Source organism: Entelurus aequoreus, linkage group LG15 (assembly GCF_033978785.1).
Source record: "Entelurus aequoreus isolate RoL-2023_Sb linkage group LG15, RoL_Eaeq_v1.1, whole genome shotgun sequence".
Taxonomy (NCBI): Eukaryota; Metazoa; Chordata; class Actinopteri; order Syngnathiformes; family Syngnathidae; genus Entelurus; species Entelurus aequoreus.
The window spans coordinates 34,618,255-34,633,848 of NC_084745.1; the positions used below are offsets into that span (position 1 = coordinate 34,618,255).

Sequence of the window (15,594 nt, forward strand, 5' to 3'; positions counted from 1 at the left end):
GTCTTCCACTAAGCATTTTCATAGTCAAATCAGATTTGTTAGATTTTGTTTATAGTCAACAATCAGGTGAATTGTTGGTATTTTATTATTTATTTTTCTCAGGAGAATGTATTACTGAATACTGACTGGTCACTAGATGGCAGTAATGTCACATGGACATAATTGTACTATTTCAAAGTTGTCTTTCATAAAACAGACCTCATTTGCGTCTTTTTCCCACCTCAAAAAAAGGCGCAACTATTCTTGTAAAAAATAAGAAGAGAAGACCTTAAACTTGTCTAAATAGAAGAAGTAAAGACAACAAAATTGACTAAAGGAAGTTAAGACATTAAACTTGACTGAAGGAAGTTAAGGCATTAAACTTGACTAAATAGAGAGAGTAAATATATTAAACTTGACTAAAGGAAGTATAGACATTGAACTTGATTAGAAGAAGTAAATACCTCAAACTTCACTAAATAGAGGAAGTAAAGACATCAAACTTGACTAAAAGAAGTTAAGACATTAAAGGCCTACTGAAATGAATTTTTTTAATTTAAACGGGGATAGCAGATCCATTCTATGTGTCATACTTGATCATTTTGCGATATTGCCATATTTTTGCTGAAAGGATTTAGTAGAGAACAACGACGATAAAGATCGCAACTTTTGGTATCTGATTTTAAAAAAGCCTTGCCCCTACCGGAAGTAGCGTGACGTAGTCAGTTGAAAGGCTCCTCACATTTTCCTATTGTTTTCAATGCAGCTAGAGCGATTCGGACCGAGAAAGCGACGATTACCCCATTAATTTGAGCGAGGATGAAAGATTCGTGGATGAGGAACGTTAGAGTGAAGGACCAGAATGCAGTGCAAGACATATCTTTTTTCGCTCTGACCGTAACTTAGGTACAAGCTGGCTCATTGGATTCCACACACTCTCCTTTTTCTATTGTGGATCACGGATTTGTATTTTAAACCACCTCAGATACTATATCCTCTTGAAAATGAGAGTCGAGAACGCGAAATGGACATTCACAGTGACTTTTATCTCCACGACAATACATCCACGAAACACTTTAGCTACGGAGCTAACGTAATAGCATCGTGCTTAACTGCATATAGAAACAAAATAAATAAATCCCTGACTGGAAGGATAGACAGAAGATCAACAATACTATTAAACCATGGACATGTAAATACACGGTTAATGCTTTCCAGCCTGGCGAAGGTTAACAATGCTGTTGCTAACGACGCCATTGAAGCTAACTTAGCAACCGGACCTCACAGAGCTATGCTAAAAACATTAGCTATCCACCTACGCCAGCCAGCATCATCTGCTCATCAACACCTGTGCTCACCTGCGTTCGAGTGATCGACGGTGCGACGAAGGACTTCACCCGATTACAGATGCGATCTGCGAGAAGGAGGAAGTTAAGGTGAGTTCGGCGGCTAGCGCGTCTGCTATCCATCTCTGTCCTCCTGGCTGTGTTGCTGTAGTCCGCCGCTAATACACCGATCCCACCTACAACTTTCTTCTTTGCAGTCTCCATTGTTCATTAAAGAAATTGCAAAAGATTCACCAACACAGATGTCCAGAATACTGTGGAATTTTGAAAGCTTTTTCGTATTGTATTCAATGGGGTACCAATACTTCCGTATCAACCGTTTACGTCACGCGCATACGTCATCATATCTCGGAAGTGTGGTGGGAAATTTAAAATTGCACTTTATAAGTTAACCCGGCCGTATTGGCATGTGTTGCAATGTTAAGATTTCATCATTGATATATAAACTATCAGACTGCGTGGTCGGTAGTAGTGGGTTTCAGTAGGCCTTTAAACTTGACTAAATAGAGTGAGTAAATACATTAAACTTGACGAAAGGAAGTATAGACATTAAACTTGATTAGAAGAAGTAAAGACCTCAAACTTGACTACATAGAGGAAGTAAAGACATCAAACTTAACTAAATAGACTGCAGGGATGTCAAGCACATTTTCATAGTAGGCCACATCCCACGTACAGCTGCACTAAATAGACTGCTCGTAACTGCAAAATATACATGTATAATCACCACATAATATTATACAATTTCCCCTTTCATTTGATTATTATCATATTGTATGCCAACAAACTGATTTAAAAAATCCCTTTTCAGTCAGGTCAAGGTGACAAGCAGATATTCAAGTTAGCTGTTAGAGAATCAATTTTAAAAAGGGTTTCAATGACAAAACAAAATGCTTGGAATTGCTTTTTGCATTCAATTTTGAGTTAAAAAAGAACTGTGTTACATGTGATAATTTTTTTTCTCAAAATTGAAACTCATTTATCAAAAATGCTGAAATGTTTTGACACACATCTCCAGGTTTTTGCGGGCTGCGTAAAATTATGTGTCCGGCCAGATTTGGCACCCTAGTCCTTGAGTTTGACACCTGCGAAAAGTAAAAGTTGTTACAAAGTTTCTGTATGTGAACCTGTGGAAGGATCATTACTCTTGCCAGAGGAGAGCTACACATCTGGGGCAAAGCCAAACCCTGTGTCCCTATGTAGAAACATCCTCCCAACATATCAGTGTGTAGAAAAATAGATTTTAGGGAGTAATGTGGGAGGTCAAAACATAGCCAGCTGTTTTTAGACACGTCACACACGTAAGGCTGAAGTGACAGCCAAAACTGTAAACAGGTAAGATGTATCTCTTACTTTCAAAAAACTATTAGTCCGCACAGATGCTGTACACAAGAGGCCTCGGCAGGTTAAACTCAAAGGAGTTTAATGTTCAACGATTTGACCGCAATGTTTCCAGTCCTAATTTTTGACTATTTGAAGACAGCCCTATACTGTAGTATAATCTTTGTACAGCTTGTAGTTTAGTGTAGATTTACTATCCAGGGAAAATGAGTCAGCCATTATTGTCTATATAGCTGGCAACACAAAGTTAAGAGCAATGATTTTAGTGGTATGGTCTGGGGCTGCATGAGTGCTGCCAGCCCTGGGCAGCTGCGGTCCTTTGAGGGGAAACATGAATTCTGTGACTCAAACTCATTAGATAGTAAATCTATCCTGCTTTATAGTGATTGGTCAAACCCCACTGAAGCATCGATGCCTTATGAAACACAAGGAGTATTACTGTGTCCCTCAATGTGTGTGCCACTTGAAGAAAAAACATTTGACTGTGACGCACTAAACTTTTGGCTCGTACTAAGTGAAGTCAAAGGAGAGGCGTGCAGCTTTTAACATCGATTTCCATCTCCAACATCAATCTAAATGGAACTAAGAAAAAAGGAACAATTCCAAATTGTGGGATCATTTTGATCTTATAGCACCAGTTTGCTCTTTGGCTCATTGACCAGAGTTGCATGTTTTGTATTCTTTTCTGCACGCTATTCATTAAAAACTACACTAAAAGAGGATGCGTTACCCGGCCCGGAGGAAGCCCGGGGCCCTCCTCCGGAGCTAGGCCCGGAGGTAGGGCTCGTCAGCGAGCGCCTGGTGGCCGGGCTTGCCACGGAGCCCGGCCGGGCACAGCCCGAAGAAGCTACGTGGACACACCATCTTCTCTGCCACGTGGGCCCACCACCCGCGGTCGGAACCAGTGGGGTCGGGTGCGCTGCCAAGTGGATGGCGGTGAAAGTGGAGGCTCCGGACGGACCAATTCGGGGCAGCAGAGGCTGACTTTCGGGACGTGGAACGTCTCTACGCTGGTGGGGAAGGAGCCTGAGCTGGTGCGAGAGGTGGAGCGCTACCGGTTGGATCTGGTGGGGCTTACCTCTACGCATAGCAAGGGCTCTGAAACCACACTCCTGGACAAGGGATGGACCTTGTTCACTTCTGGAGTTGCTCAGGGTGTGAGGGCACAGGCGGGTGTGGGGATACTCACGAGTCCCCGGCTGAGTGCCTGTACGTTGGAGTTCACCCCAGTGGACAAGAGGGTCGCCTCCCTTCGCCTTAGGGTTGGAGGGGGGAAAACTCTGACTGTTGTTTGTGCATACGCACCAAACAGGAGTTCAGAGTATTCAGCCTTCTTGGATACCTTGCATGGGGTCCTGTATGGGACGCCGGCAGGGGATTCCATAGTCTTGCTGGGGGACTTCAACGCGCACGTGGGCAATGACAGTGATACTTGGACTGGCGTGATTGGGAGGAACGGTCTCCCTGATCTGAACCTGAGTGGTGGATTGTTATTGGACTTCTGTGCTAGTCACGGACTTGCGATAACAAACACCATGTTCAAGCATAAGGATGCTCATAGGTGTACCTGGTACCAGAGCACCCTAGGCCAAAGATCAATGATCGATTTTGTAATCGTATCAGCTGATCTGAGGCCGTATGTTTTGGACACTCGGGTGAAGAGAGGGGCTGAACTGTCAACTGATCACCATCTGGTGGTGAGTTGGGTTAGATGGCGGGGGAAACCTCTGGACAGACCTGGCAAACCCAAGCGTGTAGTGCGGGTGAACTGGGAACGTTTGGAGGAGTCCTCTGTCCGGAAGGACTTCAACTCCCACCTCCGGCGGGACTTCTCTGCCATCCCTGTGGAGGTTGGGGACATTGAACAGGAATGGGCAATGTTCAAAGCCTCTATTGCTAAAGCTGCAGATGCGAGCTGTGGCCAGAAGGTCTTAGGTGCCTCAAGGGGCGGTAATCCTCGAACACCCTGGTGGACAGTGGTGGTCAGGGAAGCCGTCCGACTGAAGAAGGAGTCCTACCGGGGTATGTTATCCCAGGGGACTCCGGAGGCAGTTGCAAGGTACCGACGGGCCCGAAGGGCAGCGGCCGTGGCTGTGGACGAGGCTAAGCAGAGGGTGTGGGAGCAGTTCGGGGAATCCATGGAGAAGGACTATCGGGCGGCACCAAAGCTGTTCTGGAAGACCATACGGCACCTCAGGAGGGGGAAGCAGGGAACCATCCAAGCTGTGTACGGCAAGGATGGGACTTTGCTGACTTCAAGTGAGGAAGTCGTGGGGCGTTGGAAAGAGCACTTTGAGGAACTCCTGAACCCAAATACATCAGACACACCCTCCCTGATAGGAGCAGGGCCTGAGGATGATGGGGGATCGACGTCGATCTCTCGGAGTGAAGTCACTGAGGTAGTTAGACAACTCCACAGTGGCAAAGCTCCGGGGGTTGACGAGATCCGTCCAGAAATGCTGAAGGCTCTGGGTGATGATGGGCTGTCTTGGTTGATACGCCTTTTCAACATTGCGTGGAAGTCTGGGACAGTGCCGAGGGAGTGGCAGACTGGGGTGGTGGTTCCCCTTTTCAAAAAGGGGGACCAGAGGGTGTGTGCTAATTACAGGGGTATCACACTACTCAGCCTCCCTGGGAAAGTTTACGCCAAGGTACTGGAAAGGAGGGTCCGGCCGATAGTCGAACCTCAGATTCAAGAGGAGCAATGTGGATTCCGTCCTGGTCGTGGAACAACTGACCAACTCTTTACGCTTGCGGGAATCCTGGAGAGGGCCTGGGAGTATGCCTATCCAGTCTACATGTGTTTTGTGGATTTGGAGAAGGCATATGACCGCGTCCCTCGGGAGATCTTGTGGGAGGTGCTGAGGGAGTACGGAGTGAGGGGAACCCTGTTGAGGGCCATCCAATCTCTGTACAACCAAAGCGAGAGTTGTGTCCGGGTGCTTGGATGTAAGTCGGATCCGTTTCCAGTGGGGGTTGGTCTCCGCCAGGGCTGCGCTCTGTCACCTATCCTGTTTGTGATTTTCATGGACAGGATTTCTAGGCGGAGTCGTGGCCATGGCGGAGAGGGTATACGTCTCGGGGGGCTAAAGGTTGCGTCACTGCTGTTTGCAGATGATGTGGTCCTGATGGCACCTTCGGTTCGTGACCTTCAGCTCTCACTGGATCGGTTCGCAGCCGAGTGTTCAGCGGCTGGAATGAGGATCAGCATCTCCAAATCTGAGGCCATGGTTCTCAGCAGGAAACCGATGGTTTGTACAGTCCGGGTAGGGGACAGGACTCTGTCCCAGGTGGAGGAGTTTAAGTATCTCGGGGTCTTGTTCACGAGTGAGGGAAAGATGGAGAAGGAAATCAGCCGGAGAATCGGAGCAGCTGGGGCAGTATTGCAGTCTCTCTGCCACACTGTTGTGACGAAACGGGAGCTGAGCCAGAAGGCAAAGCTCTCGGTCTACCGAGCTATCTACATTCCTACTCTCACCTATGGTCATGAAGTGTGGGTCATGACCGAAAGAATAAGATCGCGGATACAAGCGGCCGAAATGAGTTTCCTCAGAAGGGTGGCTGGCATCTCCCTTAGAGATAGGGTGAGAAGTGCAGTCACCCGAGAGAGACTCGGAGTAGAGCCGCTGCTCCTTCGCTTGGAAAGGAGCCAGCTTAGGTGGTTCGGGCATCTCGTGCGGATGCCTCACGAGCGTCTCCCTAGGGAGGTCCTCGTTGCACGTCCCACTGGGAGGAGGCCCCGCGGCAGGCCAAGGACCAGATGGGGGGATTACATCTCCTCTCTGGCCTGGGAACGCTTCGGGATTCCCCAGGAGGAAGTCGCAAATGTTGCTCTGGAGAGGGAAGTCTGGGGGTCTTTGCTGGAGCTGCTGTCCCCGCGACCCGATTCCGGATAAGCGGTTGAAGATGGATGGATGGATGGATTCATTAAAAACAAACACAATTAATTTGCTTACTATTAATTTTATTTTAAAGTTAAATGGAGTGACTTTTTTAATTCAGCAGATTGCGAATGAACATTATGAAGCACGAACACAGCATCAGTGCAGTGCCAACACCAAGGATGTGAATTGTTTACAATTAAGCCAATGCTAATATTAAAAATGCAAAACATGTGCAAATGTTTGGAACAGTAATTTAAATACTTGGATTACAGCCGTCCCCTTGTTTATCACTGTTAATTGGATCCGGACATGACCGCGATAAATGAAATTCTGCGAAGTAGGACTAGAAATCAAATATTTTCATAGCTAGAGCATTAAAAAAACTATTTCCGACCTTCTAAATATGGTTTTCAACATCATGAAAGCTCTCCAGACATGAAATAACACTCTTTTGTTACCTTTACTTTCTTTTAAGCTAATATAGTAATGCTGCCTGAGGCTCAGTCAAATAGTGACCACGATATTGAACTCTCTGATTGTTTGGTCTCCTCTAGTGGCCAATACTACTGGAGTATTGATATTTTTAGTTTATGTAGTCATTTGTATACTTTAAAATGCCTAATTTAGGACCCTCAATTGTTTAGAACAGGTTTAATACAATTTAAAGATACCCCCCAAAAATGAGGTGAGGCCGCAACATTTGAAGCGCATTATGGCGACTGTATAAAAAAATGGATAACTAAGTGATAGGAAATCCAATCGAAAACAAAATGTCATAATTATCGCAGAAAAACAACTTACTTGAGTTGTAATATTTGATGCTCATAATTCTGGGTGTTCCCGAAGACAATCCAGCTCGCTGTAATTGTCATTGGTCCATAATGAGGAAGTGTTGTTGTTGTGGCTACTGGCCAGCGGTATTATGGTGTTCTGTTGGTGTGCTAAGGTCAGCAATAAAGTTTAAAATGAGCGTTGGACTTAGGATTCTAAATACTAAATACTAAATCTCCCAATATCTGCGCCAAGCACTTGATGCAGTCTGCATTCCTTTAGCACCAAAATAAGACACCAATAGCTTCTTCTTTTGATTCTGCACTGGTCCCTTACCTAGTCAATACAGGTATTATGGGTGCCATGCTCTCACTAAGGCGTCATTTACCCATCTGCTATACAAGTTGTGCACTGACTACTCTAAAGTCTGTCCAAGTTTCTTCCCTTGAGAAGAGAAATGTCAGACACTTTCTGAGGCCCGGGACGTTTCCACACAAGTGTGCAGGAACAAAAGATGGCTGTAGGCTTCTTGCCGCACTAGTGAATAATTTACTGTAGAGTTGATGGAGCTCCTCCATGCTCAGTCTTGACTTGAACTTAGAGGGCTACCATGTAATTAGCTGCATGCACTTTAGCACCACGGCCCTTATAGACTCTACAGACTGACATCTAACATGGAAAACTTCCAACACGCTAATGCAAACAATCTCTCTTTTGAACACCAATTGTTTGTCCTGACAGGTGTCGTCAACCATGATGCTTTTAAGCCCAATCAAGGCTTTATCAATATTTCAGCAGGCGGTTAACAAACACCCGCGTCTTGATTTAACCTCTTTGCAGGACTACACAGTTATACATCGCCTCTTGTTGTTTCAATTATTTACACAATTATTTACAGCGTTGTGTTTTACACATGCAGAAGAATTAACCAGAACATTCTTCTTTCCTTGCAGAAATACTGTTGACCGTTATTGAGTTGCTGCCCTGGACCTCAGTGATCAGCTGGAGCAAAAATTGTACACAAACATGTAAGCCCCTCCATGTTCAAAGTTCCCGGGGGGGCGTGGCCAGGCCCGGGGAGGCGCTGCCAGGCTCCTCCCCCTGCCTGTCCAGCTGCATTCACCATAGTGTGACTTACTGTAGGCCCGGGTTCTTGATGAATGTATCCTCTCAGCGGACTGCGGCCATTTATACAATCTCATCTCAAAAATTGGCGGTTTTCCTCTCAGTCGTTTATTACGCAAAAACTTTTAGCCTGTATTGCCTCTTTTTTTCCCCCTTTCTTTTTCTATATTATTAGTGTTACTCGCCGGCGTTGATCCTGAAAAAAAAAGACTGCAGAAGAGTGATATGAGGTTTATATAGTGTATTAAATTAAGTTTTATTTTTATGTATAGATTTAATGAATAATTCCTGTAGATGGCTTTATTATCCTCGTAGCATCCGAGAAGAAAATATTCTAGAAGAAAAAGTGTGTCGAAAAAAAGACCCTTTTTAAATGATTTTATTATTCTTTCTGAGAAGACTCGTCTGTGAACCTGAATACTTGGGTCCGATCGTTTCAGAAAAAAATCCATGAAAGGTGAATTGTACATACCGATAAGTAAAAGCGTTTCTTTTTTTTTTCTATTTATTTGATTTTTTGTTTATTTTTGATTGTATTTTCTGGGTTCCCTCGCCTGGTCTGCTCTTTTTTTTCCCGGTACGATGCAGACCCGGGGTGTGTTTGAGGTTGGGAAGGGTTGCTGTGTATACAGTGTACAGATATCGCTTTGCTTCTCTGCCTTTAGCATAGAACACCAAACAAACAACATGAAAAAAGACAAAAAACAAAGATAACACAGCCATAAATAACTTTTAAACAGTGTGCTTTCTATGTTGTCTGGAGTGAAAACGCTTTATACGAGCTGCTCGGTGCAAACTGTTTCTGGTGTGATGTAAACAAGCAATAACATGAGAATCTTGGGGTTAATTTTGTTTAGTTTTTTTGTAGTTTTTTGTATATAATAATAAAAACACCATTTTGCTCCACATTTTGGATGCAGTATTACACGCCAATTTTATTTCTTTTTTTAATTGCAGTTTGTACCAAGAACTCCACACACACGCCGAATTCTCGATTATGCAGCAAGGCAGCGCCCCTCCCCCTGCACTCTTGACAGACAGCCATATTTAAATGACCTCAGGCAGTAAAGTGTCCGCTAATGCACACTACTCTGGGTTTTCGTAAAACAGGTTCGCCTTATGTCCTCCTGAGAACCAGCGTCCTCTACAGTGGACATGGATATTTTTTCCTCTGGCAAAAGAAATGGAGCAAAAACAAATGTCCACTGCAGAGGACATTGGTTCATAAGAGGATATGCTAATTTTATATCCTTTAGTTCAATGTTTCCCAAACTTAGGGTTGATTATTATTATTATTAATAATGATAATAATAATAATAATAGGTGGATAAAATGCTTTAGAGGGTTTTAAAGTGTGGCTCAACGACACAAAAAAATATTTTTGGACTTGTTTACATAGGAACTTAAAAAAAAAACTAATGTTGGCTTTGCAGGTTTGAAAAATATGTTTCATTTATTTTTCTCGAGCCGCTGCTCCTGAATCTTTACATTGGCAAATGTACTGTATATCCTCTCAAAAACCAGCATCCACTGGAATGGACATTTTGTGTTTGTCATTACAGGGCTATTTTTTTTCCTGAAATTTGTAACTCTGGCAAAAGAAGTAGACCAAAAACAAATGTCCACTGCAGAGGACGCTGGTTCTCAGGAAGATATGTCCATGGGGAAACTAGTGCAGGGTTTCCCAAACACAACATTTCTGGAGCACATTTTGCTGACTTTTTTTCCCCCCACTCTTATTTCCTCTCCAATTATAAAATGTTCCCCTCTAAACGGAGCTAAAGTCAGCTTAATAGGTTTCAAAAAATGTATTCTTTATTTTTCCCAAGATTTCTCCTAAATCATTATGTTGGCTCATGTGCTGAGAACCAGCGTCCATTGGAGTGGACGTTTGTGCTTTGCAATACAGGGCCATTTTTTTTTTCTAAAAATGTGTGACTCCTGACAAAATAAATAGACCAAAAAGCAAATGTCCACTACAGTGGACATGGGAAACCAGTTCAGGAATTTTTTTTGCCATTATTTCCTCTTTAAAATGTTTTTCTTTTTCTTTTTTTAAGCCACTACGTTCTTCCTTATAGTCTGGTGGCTTAGTGACATTACCGTTACGGAGCGGATAAAAGCGCCAAATTTTTTATGGGCCTTCTTTATGACCTACTGAAGGATTTTAGAAGGGTACTCAAACTTAAATATTGAAAATACCTTTATAGTGCACATAAGTTATTTTGATCAATAACTGCAAAAAACGCCTATACTAAAAAAGGACTAATTCTTGTCATGTGTCCTCCTGCTGCTAGTTTTTACATCATACTTGCACAGGGTGTCTACAGGTAGTGTCTTCACATCCCAGAACAGCCAGAATGCCAATATTTGATTCCATTATGAACCATTTGGCTTTCAAATAAGGCCTCATTATGGACGGAAATAGCAAAAAGTATCATTTTCAGATGATGATTCAAGACCCAGCACATGAAGTATTATCCATAAAACCTTTAATGCAATTATAATGTTAGAACTCTGATTGAGGCCAAAAATAAATTAAAGGGGCAAGTCAGCTGGTGCACATGATCAGCATGGGGGCTGAGGACCAATGGCCTGGATGACTCTTCTTACTACACTATGAAGTAATCTGCACGTGAAACAGGCAAGAAAACAATTGTTGTCACAATTTAAACAAATTGACATGCATCATAATGTGGAAACTTGGTGTATTGGTGTGCATAACTGTACCTGGTGTCTATTTGCAGCAGTTGCATTTGCAAAGTGGAGAACAGTCAATATTAGCATTGCTGCATTTACAGCTGGAACAGTCACCTTTACATGAGCATTTTATCAGCTCTCTGCAGGCAATGGAGACCTCGGGAATGGTTATCCAAACTGGAACCCATGACCCTGTTTCGTCCTTGGTCCATCCAAAGTCCTTTGGAGAAGGAATCACTTGCTGTGTGTCTGTGCTGGTTGCCCAGATTCCTGCCTGAAACACAGCCCGTTTTACATGCTGGAGTAGGGCATCCTGCGTGGGAGGTAATCTCTCCATCGGCCGACTGTCTTGACAGAAGAGTTCCTTCCTTGTTTGACTGATGGAGTTCAAAGGACTGGATCTGTTGTACAGGATCACAGTCAGCCTCTCAAGTGTCTGGAAATGCTCAGAGTCAACTTTTAGTTCCTGGAATGGATGCTTTGCCAGATACATAAATGTTTCTGTAGCAGCATCATAGGCTTGCCAGGCCCTCCAAGCTGACTTCTTGCCTTTTCCGTTAAATGCAGATGTTGTGTCACAACCTGAATATGCGTGGAACATAAGCAGACCTTGTGATTTGGGTTCCCCCAGGCTTTTGCAGATGTGGTTTATGTGGTAATATCTGAACCTTTTTCCCATGCCAAAAGCCACCCAGATGTCAGTCAATGGTTGAAGCACCACCAAATCATAAAATAAACCAGCAAGGATCACGATGACATCAGTGTCCACAGTTCGCACAAGAACTGTCTTTGCTCCCTCCTTCAATGCGCATTGTAGATGGACCACTATCCTTGTGTCTGCCTCCTCATGGTTGCAACAGTCCATCATGCTAGTGGAACCAAAAGCTTGTCCTGACACCGCTTGCCCCGATGTGACATACACAGCTTTGGTTGGTGGCCAGCTGAACTCTTGGATCTTGGATGTCAAGAAATCAAACAACTCCTTCTTGTTGATTGGGTCGCGAAGAAAGTCCATCCAGTTGCCTGGCAACTTTGTCGGGCCTGACACTTTCCTGCGAACACCACGTCCTCTTTTTTCTCGGGTGGACTCCTTCAAGCTGTCAGGGATGTACGTGTCCCATACAACATCCAATCGTTTTGGATCCTGCAGCTGCTTCTGCAGGTAGGGGATGAAAACCTCATTTGCATAAGCATCAAACGTGCTCACTCTAATAGTGGGCAGGCAGTGGACAATTACTGCCCCATCTAGGACTTTGAAGTCATAGGTTGAGGGTGGCTCTGATTGTGCTGGCTGCTCAAGACATTGTAGCAGGTCTGATTTGGTGCCTGTCAGATGAAGTTTTCCAAAGTCTGAGAGAGATGGAGGGAAGGACTGCACCTCATGTGTAAAGAATTCATCCAAATTACTCTCACGGCTCTGCATAGCTACATATAGCTGGCCAAAGAGTGCCACGTTGTTCTGAAGCACTTTAATCTTTTTCCCATCTTTAGACATTGTCTTGCGTCTAGGTTGCCTGAAGACTGCCAAGGAATTCCTTTTAATCGGATCATGGATAGATTGTGTGCGTTCATCAAGCACCTTCTTGACAAACTCCTGATATTGTCTCTTCCCTGTGTCCTCCAGGATGAGCATGGTATTTGCGACTAATTTATCTGCGCAGTTGCGACTATCAAGAGTCACAAGTTCCTCGAAGACATCCAGGAAAGGGTTTCCCATACGCCTTATGGTATCTGACAGACTGTTGACCTGTCTCTGGAATGTCTTCTGTGTGCCAAGACCCTGCTCATGGTGCTGTAAGCTCTCTTTGTCATCTTGGAGATATTCCTCTTCAAATTCCTTTATCAATCTTGCCATTTCTGGGCCTGTGAGCATCCATCTTCTGAAGGCAGTTGGATTTTCTGTGAGGCCAACCGCACCACCTGAACCTTTCACATTCTTGTTCTCTTGTTCATGAGCTTGGTCCAGTGGGATTGCAGAAAACCTGTTAGATGTCTTTGAAAGAACCCAGTGAGAATTCTTCTCAAACTCGTCCTTGATAGAGTCGGGCAAAGACTTCATGTCCCTGATATGGACAGGCAACCATCTTGAATAGTTCACATGGTCCAAGGCAAAGAATAGAGGGGCCAGTTCTTCAAGCACTTCTACATACAGTAGGAAATTCTGCTCTCTGTGTGCCCTTATGAAGATGAGAATGAGGGTTTCATATCTCATGATCAGATCCCAGAACATGAACGTCGGACTCTTCTTCAGCATGTTGTTTCTCCAAGCCATGAAGGACTCTTCATCTTTGGGGCCTGCACTAACCCTGAAAGCCTCCTGTTGTAGATTGTGCAGTGTCAAGACAGTGACCTGGTGTGCATGCCTGGTTCGTGGTATACCATATGGGTATTTTCAATATTTAAGTTTGAGTACCCTTCTAAAATCCTTCAGTAGGTCATAAAGAAGGCCTGTAAAAAAATTGGCGCTTTTATCCGCTCCGTAACGGTACGCCTAAAAATGTGCGCTAACCCACCGCACTATTAGGTGGGTGCTGTTGGCTTTTTTTTATTGATGGTGTAAGATGGAGCACTACATCATTATGTTGGCTATCGTACCCTATATCCTCCTGAGAACTAGCGTCCACTGCAGTGGACGCTAGTTCTCAGGAGGACGTTTGTTTTTAGTGGACGTTTGTTTTTATGCATACCAGGACATTATGTAAATCTAAAAAAAGAAATGGATCAAAAACAAATGTCCACTGCAGAGGACACTGGTTTCCCAAATCTAAAATTTCTGGACCACATTTTTTGTAATTTTTTTGCCACCGTTTTCTCTCTCACCATAAAAGTACCCCAGTTAGCTTAGCAGGTTTGAAAAATATTATTTTTCTCAAGCCGCTGCATTTCTCCTAAAGTTGATGCTGTCAGAATATTTTATTGATGATCAAGAACTAAATAAAGTTGGCTAATGTGCAGTATAACTTCCCGAGAACCAGCGTCCGTTAGAGTGGACGTTAGTGTTTTTCATAACTGGGCTATTTTTTTTCTAAACTGTGTAAGAAGCCGACCAGAGCCAGATGTCCACTACACTGGCCAAACCTAACCATTTTTGTTTTGCATCACAGAGTATTCTGTAAAACTGACAAAAAGACCACAAACAAATGTCCATGCTTCTCAGGAGGTTATGTCCATGGTAAAACTGGAAAACGATCCTTTAGTTCTTGGTTTCTTTTCCTGAAAAACTGAATTTGCTACTTTACTTCCTCTTCAACCATAGAATGTTTGACTTTAAACAAAGCTAAAGCTGGCTGAGCAGGTTTTAAAAAGTAGTTTTTCTTTATTTTCTTCAATCTTTCCGCACTTCCTATAAGTCTAGCATTTTTCATCAAAGATTTTTGGAAAGAATGTTTTTCTTTGCGGTTAATTCTCTAACTTAAATTCAAGTTAACTGTATTGCTGTTAAAAAAGTGTTAGCGAGAGGCAGAATATGTACGTGATGTCACTTTGTTATACTTTATTTTAAAGCCCTAACAAATATTTGTAAGGATTTCTTAAGAATAAAGTCATCCTGCTGGCTCTCCTTGTTTGACAAAGTTTGGGAAACCCTGCTGTGTTCCAAGCCAAATGAATCCTCACGCTCCAATTGGATGATTTTTTTTCCCTTCCCTTGGTGGCCTGTTGGCTATCGATGATGTCACTTCAACAGGGTCCAATAAAGTCCAAGACAGAATGTATTGTACACATCCAAGGCCTCCTACTTTTGTGCGCTTTATACTCTGCACAGGAATCGGCCTGTCAAATTCCCTTCAATCTGCTCCAACTCCATTCTTTTAGTGCACCTAACGGAAGGATTTTATGGAAAAAGTGATTTTTTTTTTTATTGTAAAATGAGCCTTCTTGAGCCATTTGACACCGTTTTATCCACACAAAATTTCTCCAAAGATTGTTCACAGATAGAGAAGCCATGATGTGCAAGTTGCGTTTATAACGAGCTAGAGTGTGATTATTTTGCCAAGGCCCTCTTTTTTTAAAAAGAAAAACTACTTTTCCTCTGAAATGAAACTTTAAAAGCTCTTTTGTATCGTCTGCAGGTTTCTTAGAGCTAAGATGCAACCTTGAAATGCTAAAGAGTTTAAAAAACACTAGAAAAATGCCTTAGATCTTGTCCGTTTTCGCTCTTGTACATGACTTGGCCGTGTGTATAAATTTGTATTATGACTAAGATGTACGATACTAACTGCTCCCCTGAACGCATCACAGATTATGTTGTGTTTTATAAGGGACTTTACCAGGAACACTTCTTTGCTTTTTGTTTTTTTAAATCACACTGTACCCCCACTTCCCATTTGTACCCCAAGTGTGTGCGTGCGTGTTTGTGTGAAAGAAGAGCGTTTTATGCAAAATTAGATAAAAAACAAACCGACAGTTATGCAAGTTGTGAACTAATATGGCTTTGCTGATGCTATTTG

At 43.3% G+C, this 15,594-nt stretch overlaps 2 protein-coding genes across 5 annotated transcripts in view; one reads left to right on the forward strand and one right to left on the reverse strand.

The window, feature by feature from the left end:
• The window catches only part of ncoa2 (nuclear receptor coactivator 2), a 164,881-nt gene that overhangs the window by 149,255 nt on the left and 32 nt on the right, over positions 1–15,594 (forward strand). For all 4 annotated transcript variants that reach the window (XM_062021263.1, XM_062021265.1, XM_062021266.1 and 1 more), the window contains exon 22: positions 8,275–15,594. This exon is cut by the window's right edge and continues 32 nt beyond it. In XM_062021263.1, the coding sequence (XP_061877247.1) occupies positions 8,275–8,286 (12 nt within the window). In that variant the 3' untranslated portion in view covers positions 8,287–15,594. The remainder of the gene's footprint in view (positions 1–8,274) is intronic.
• LOC133630320 (uncharacterized) lies at positions 10,532–13,418 on the reverse strand. Its single transcript, XM_062021882.1, has 2 exons — positions 11,177–13,418; positions 10,532–11,075 (listed from the first exon to the last, which is right to left on the reverse strand). The coding sequence occupies exon 1, from the start codon at positions 13,416–13,418 to the stop codon at positions 11,184–11,186; it is 2,235 nt and encodes a 744-aa protein (XP_061877866.1). The 3' UTR covers positions 10,532–11,075; positions 11,177–11,183.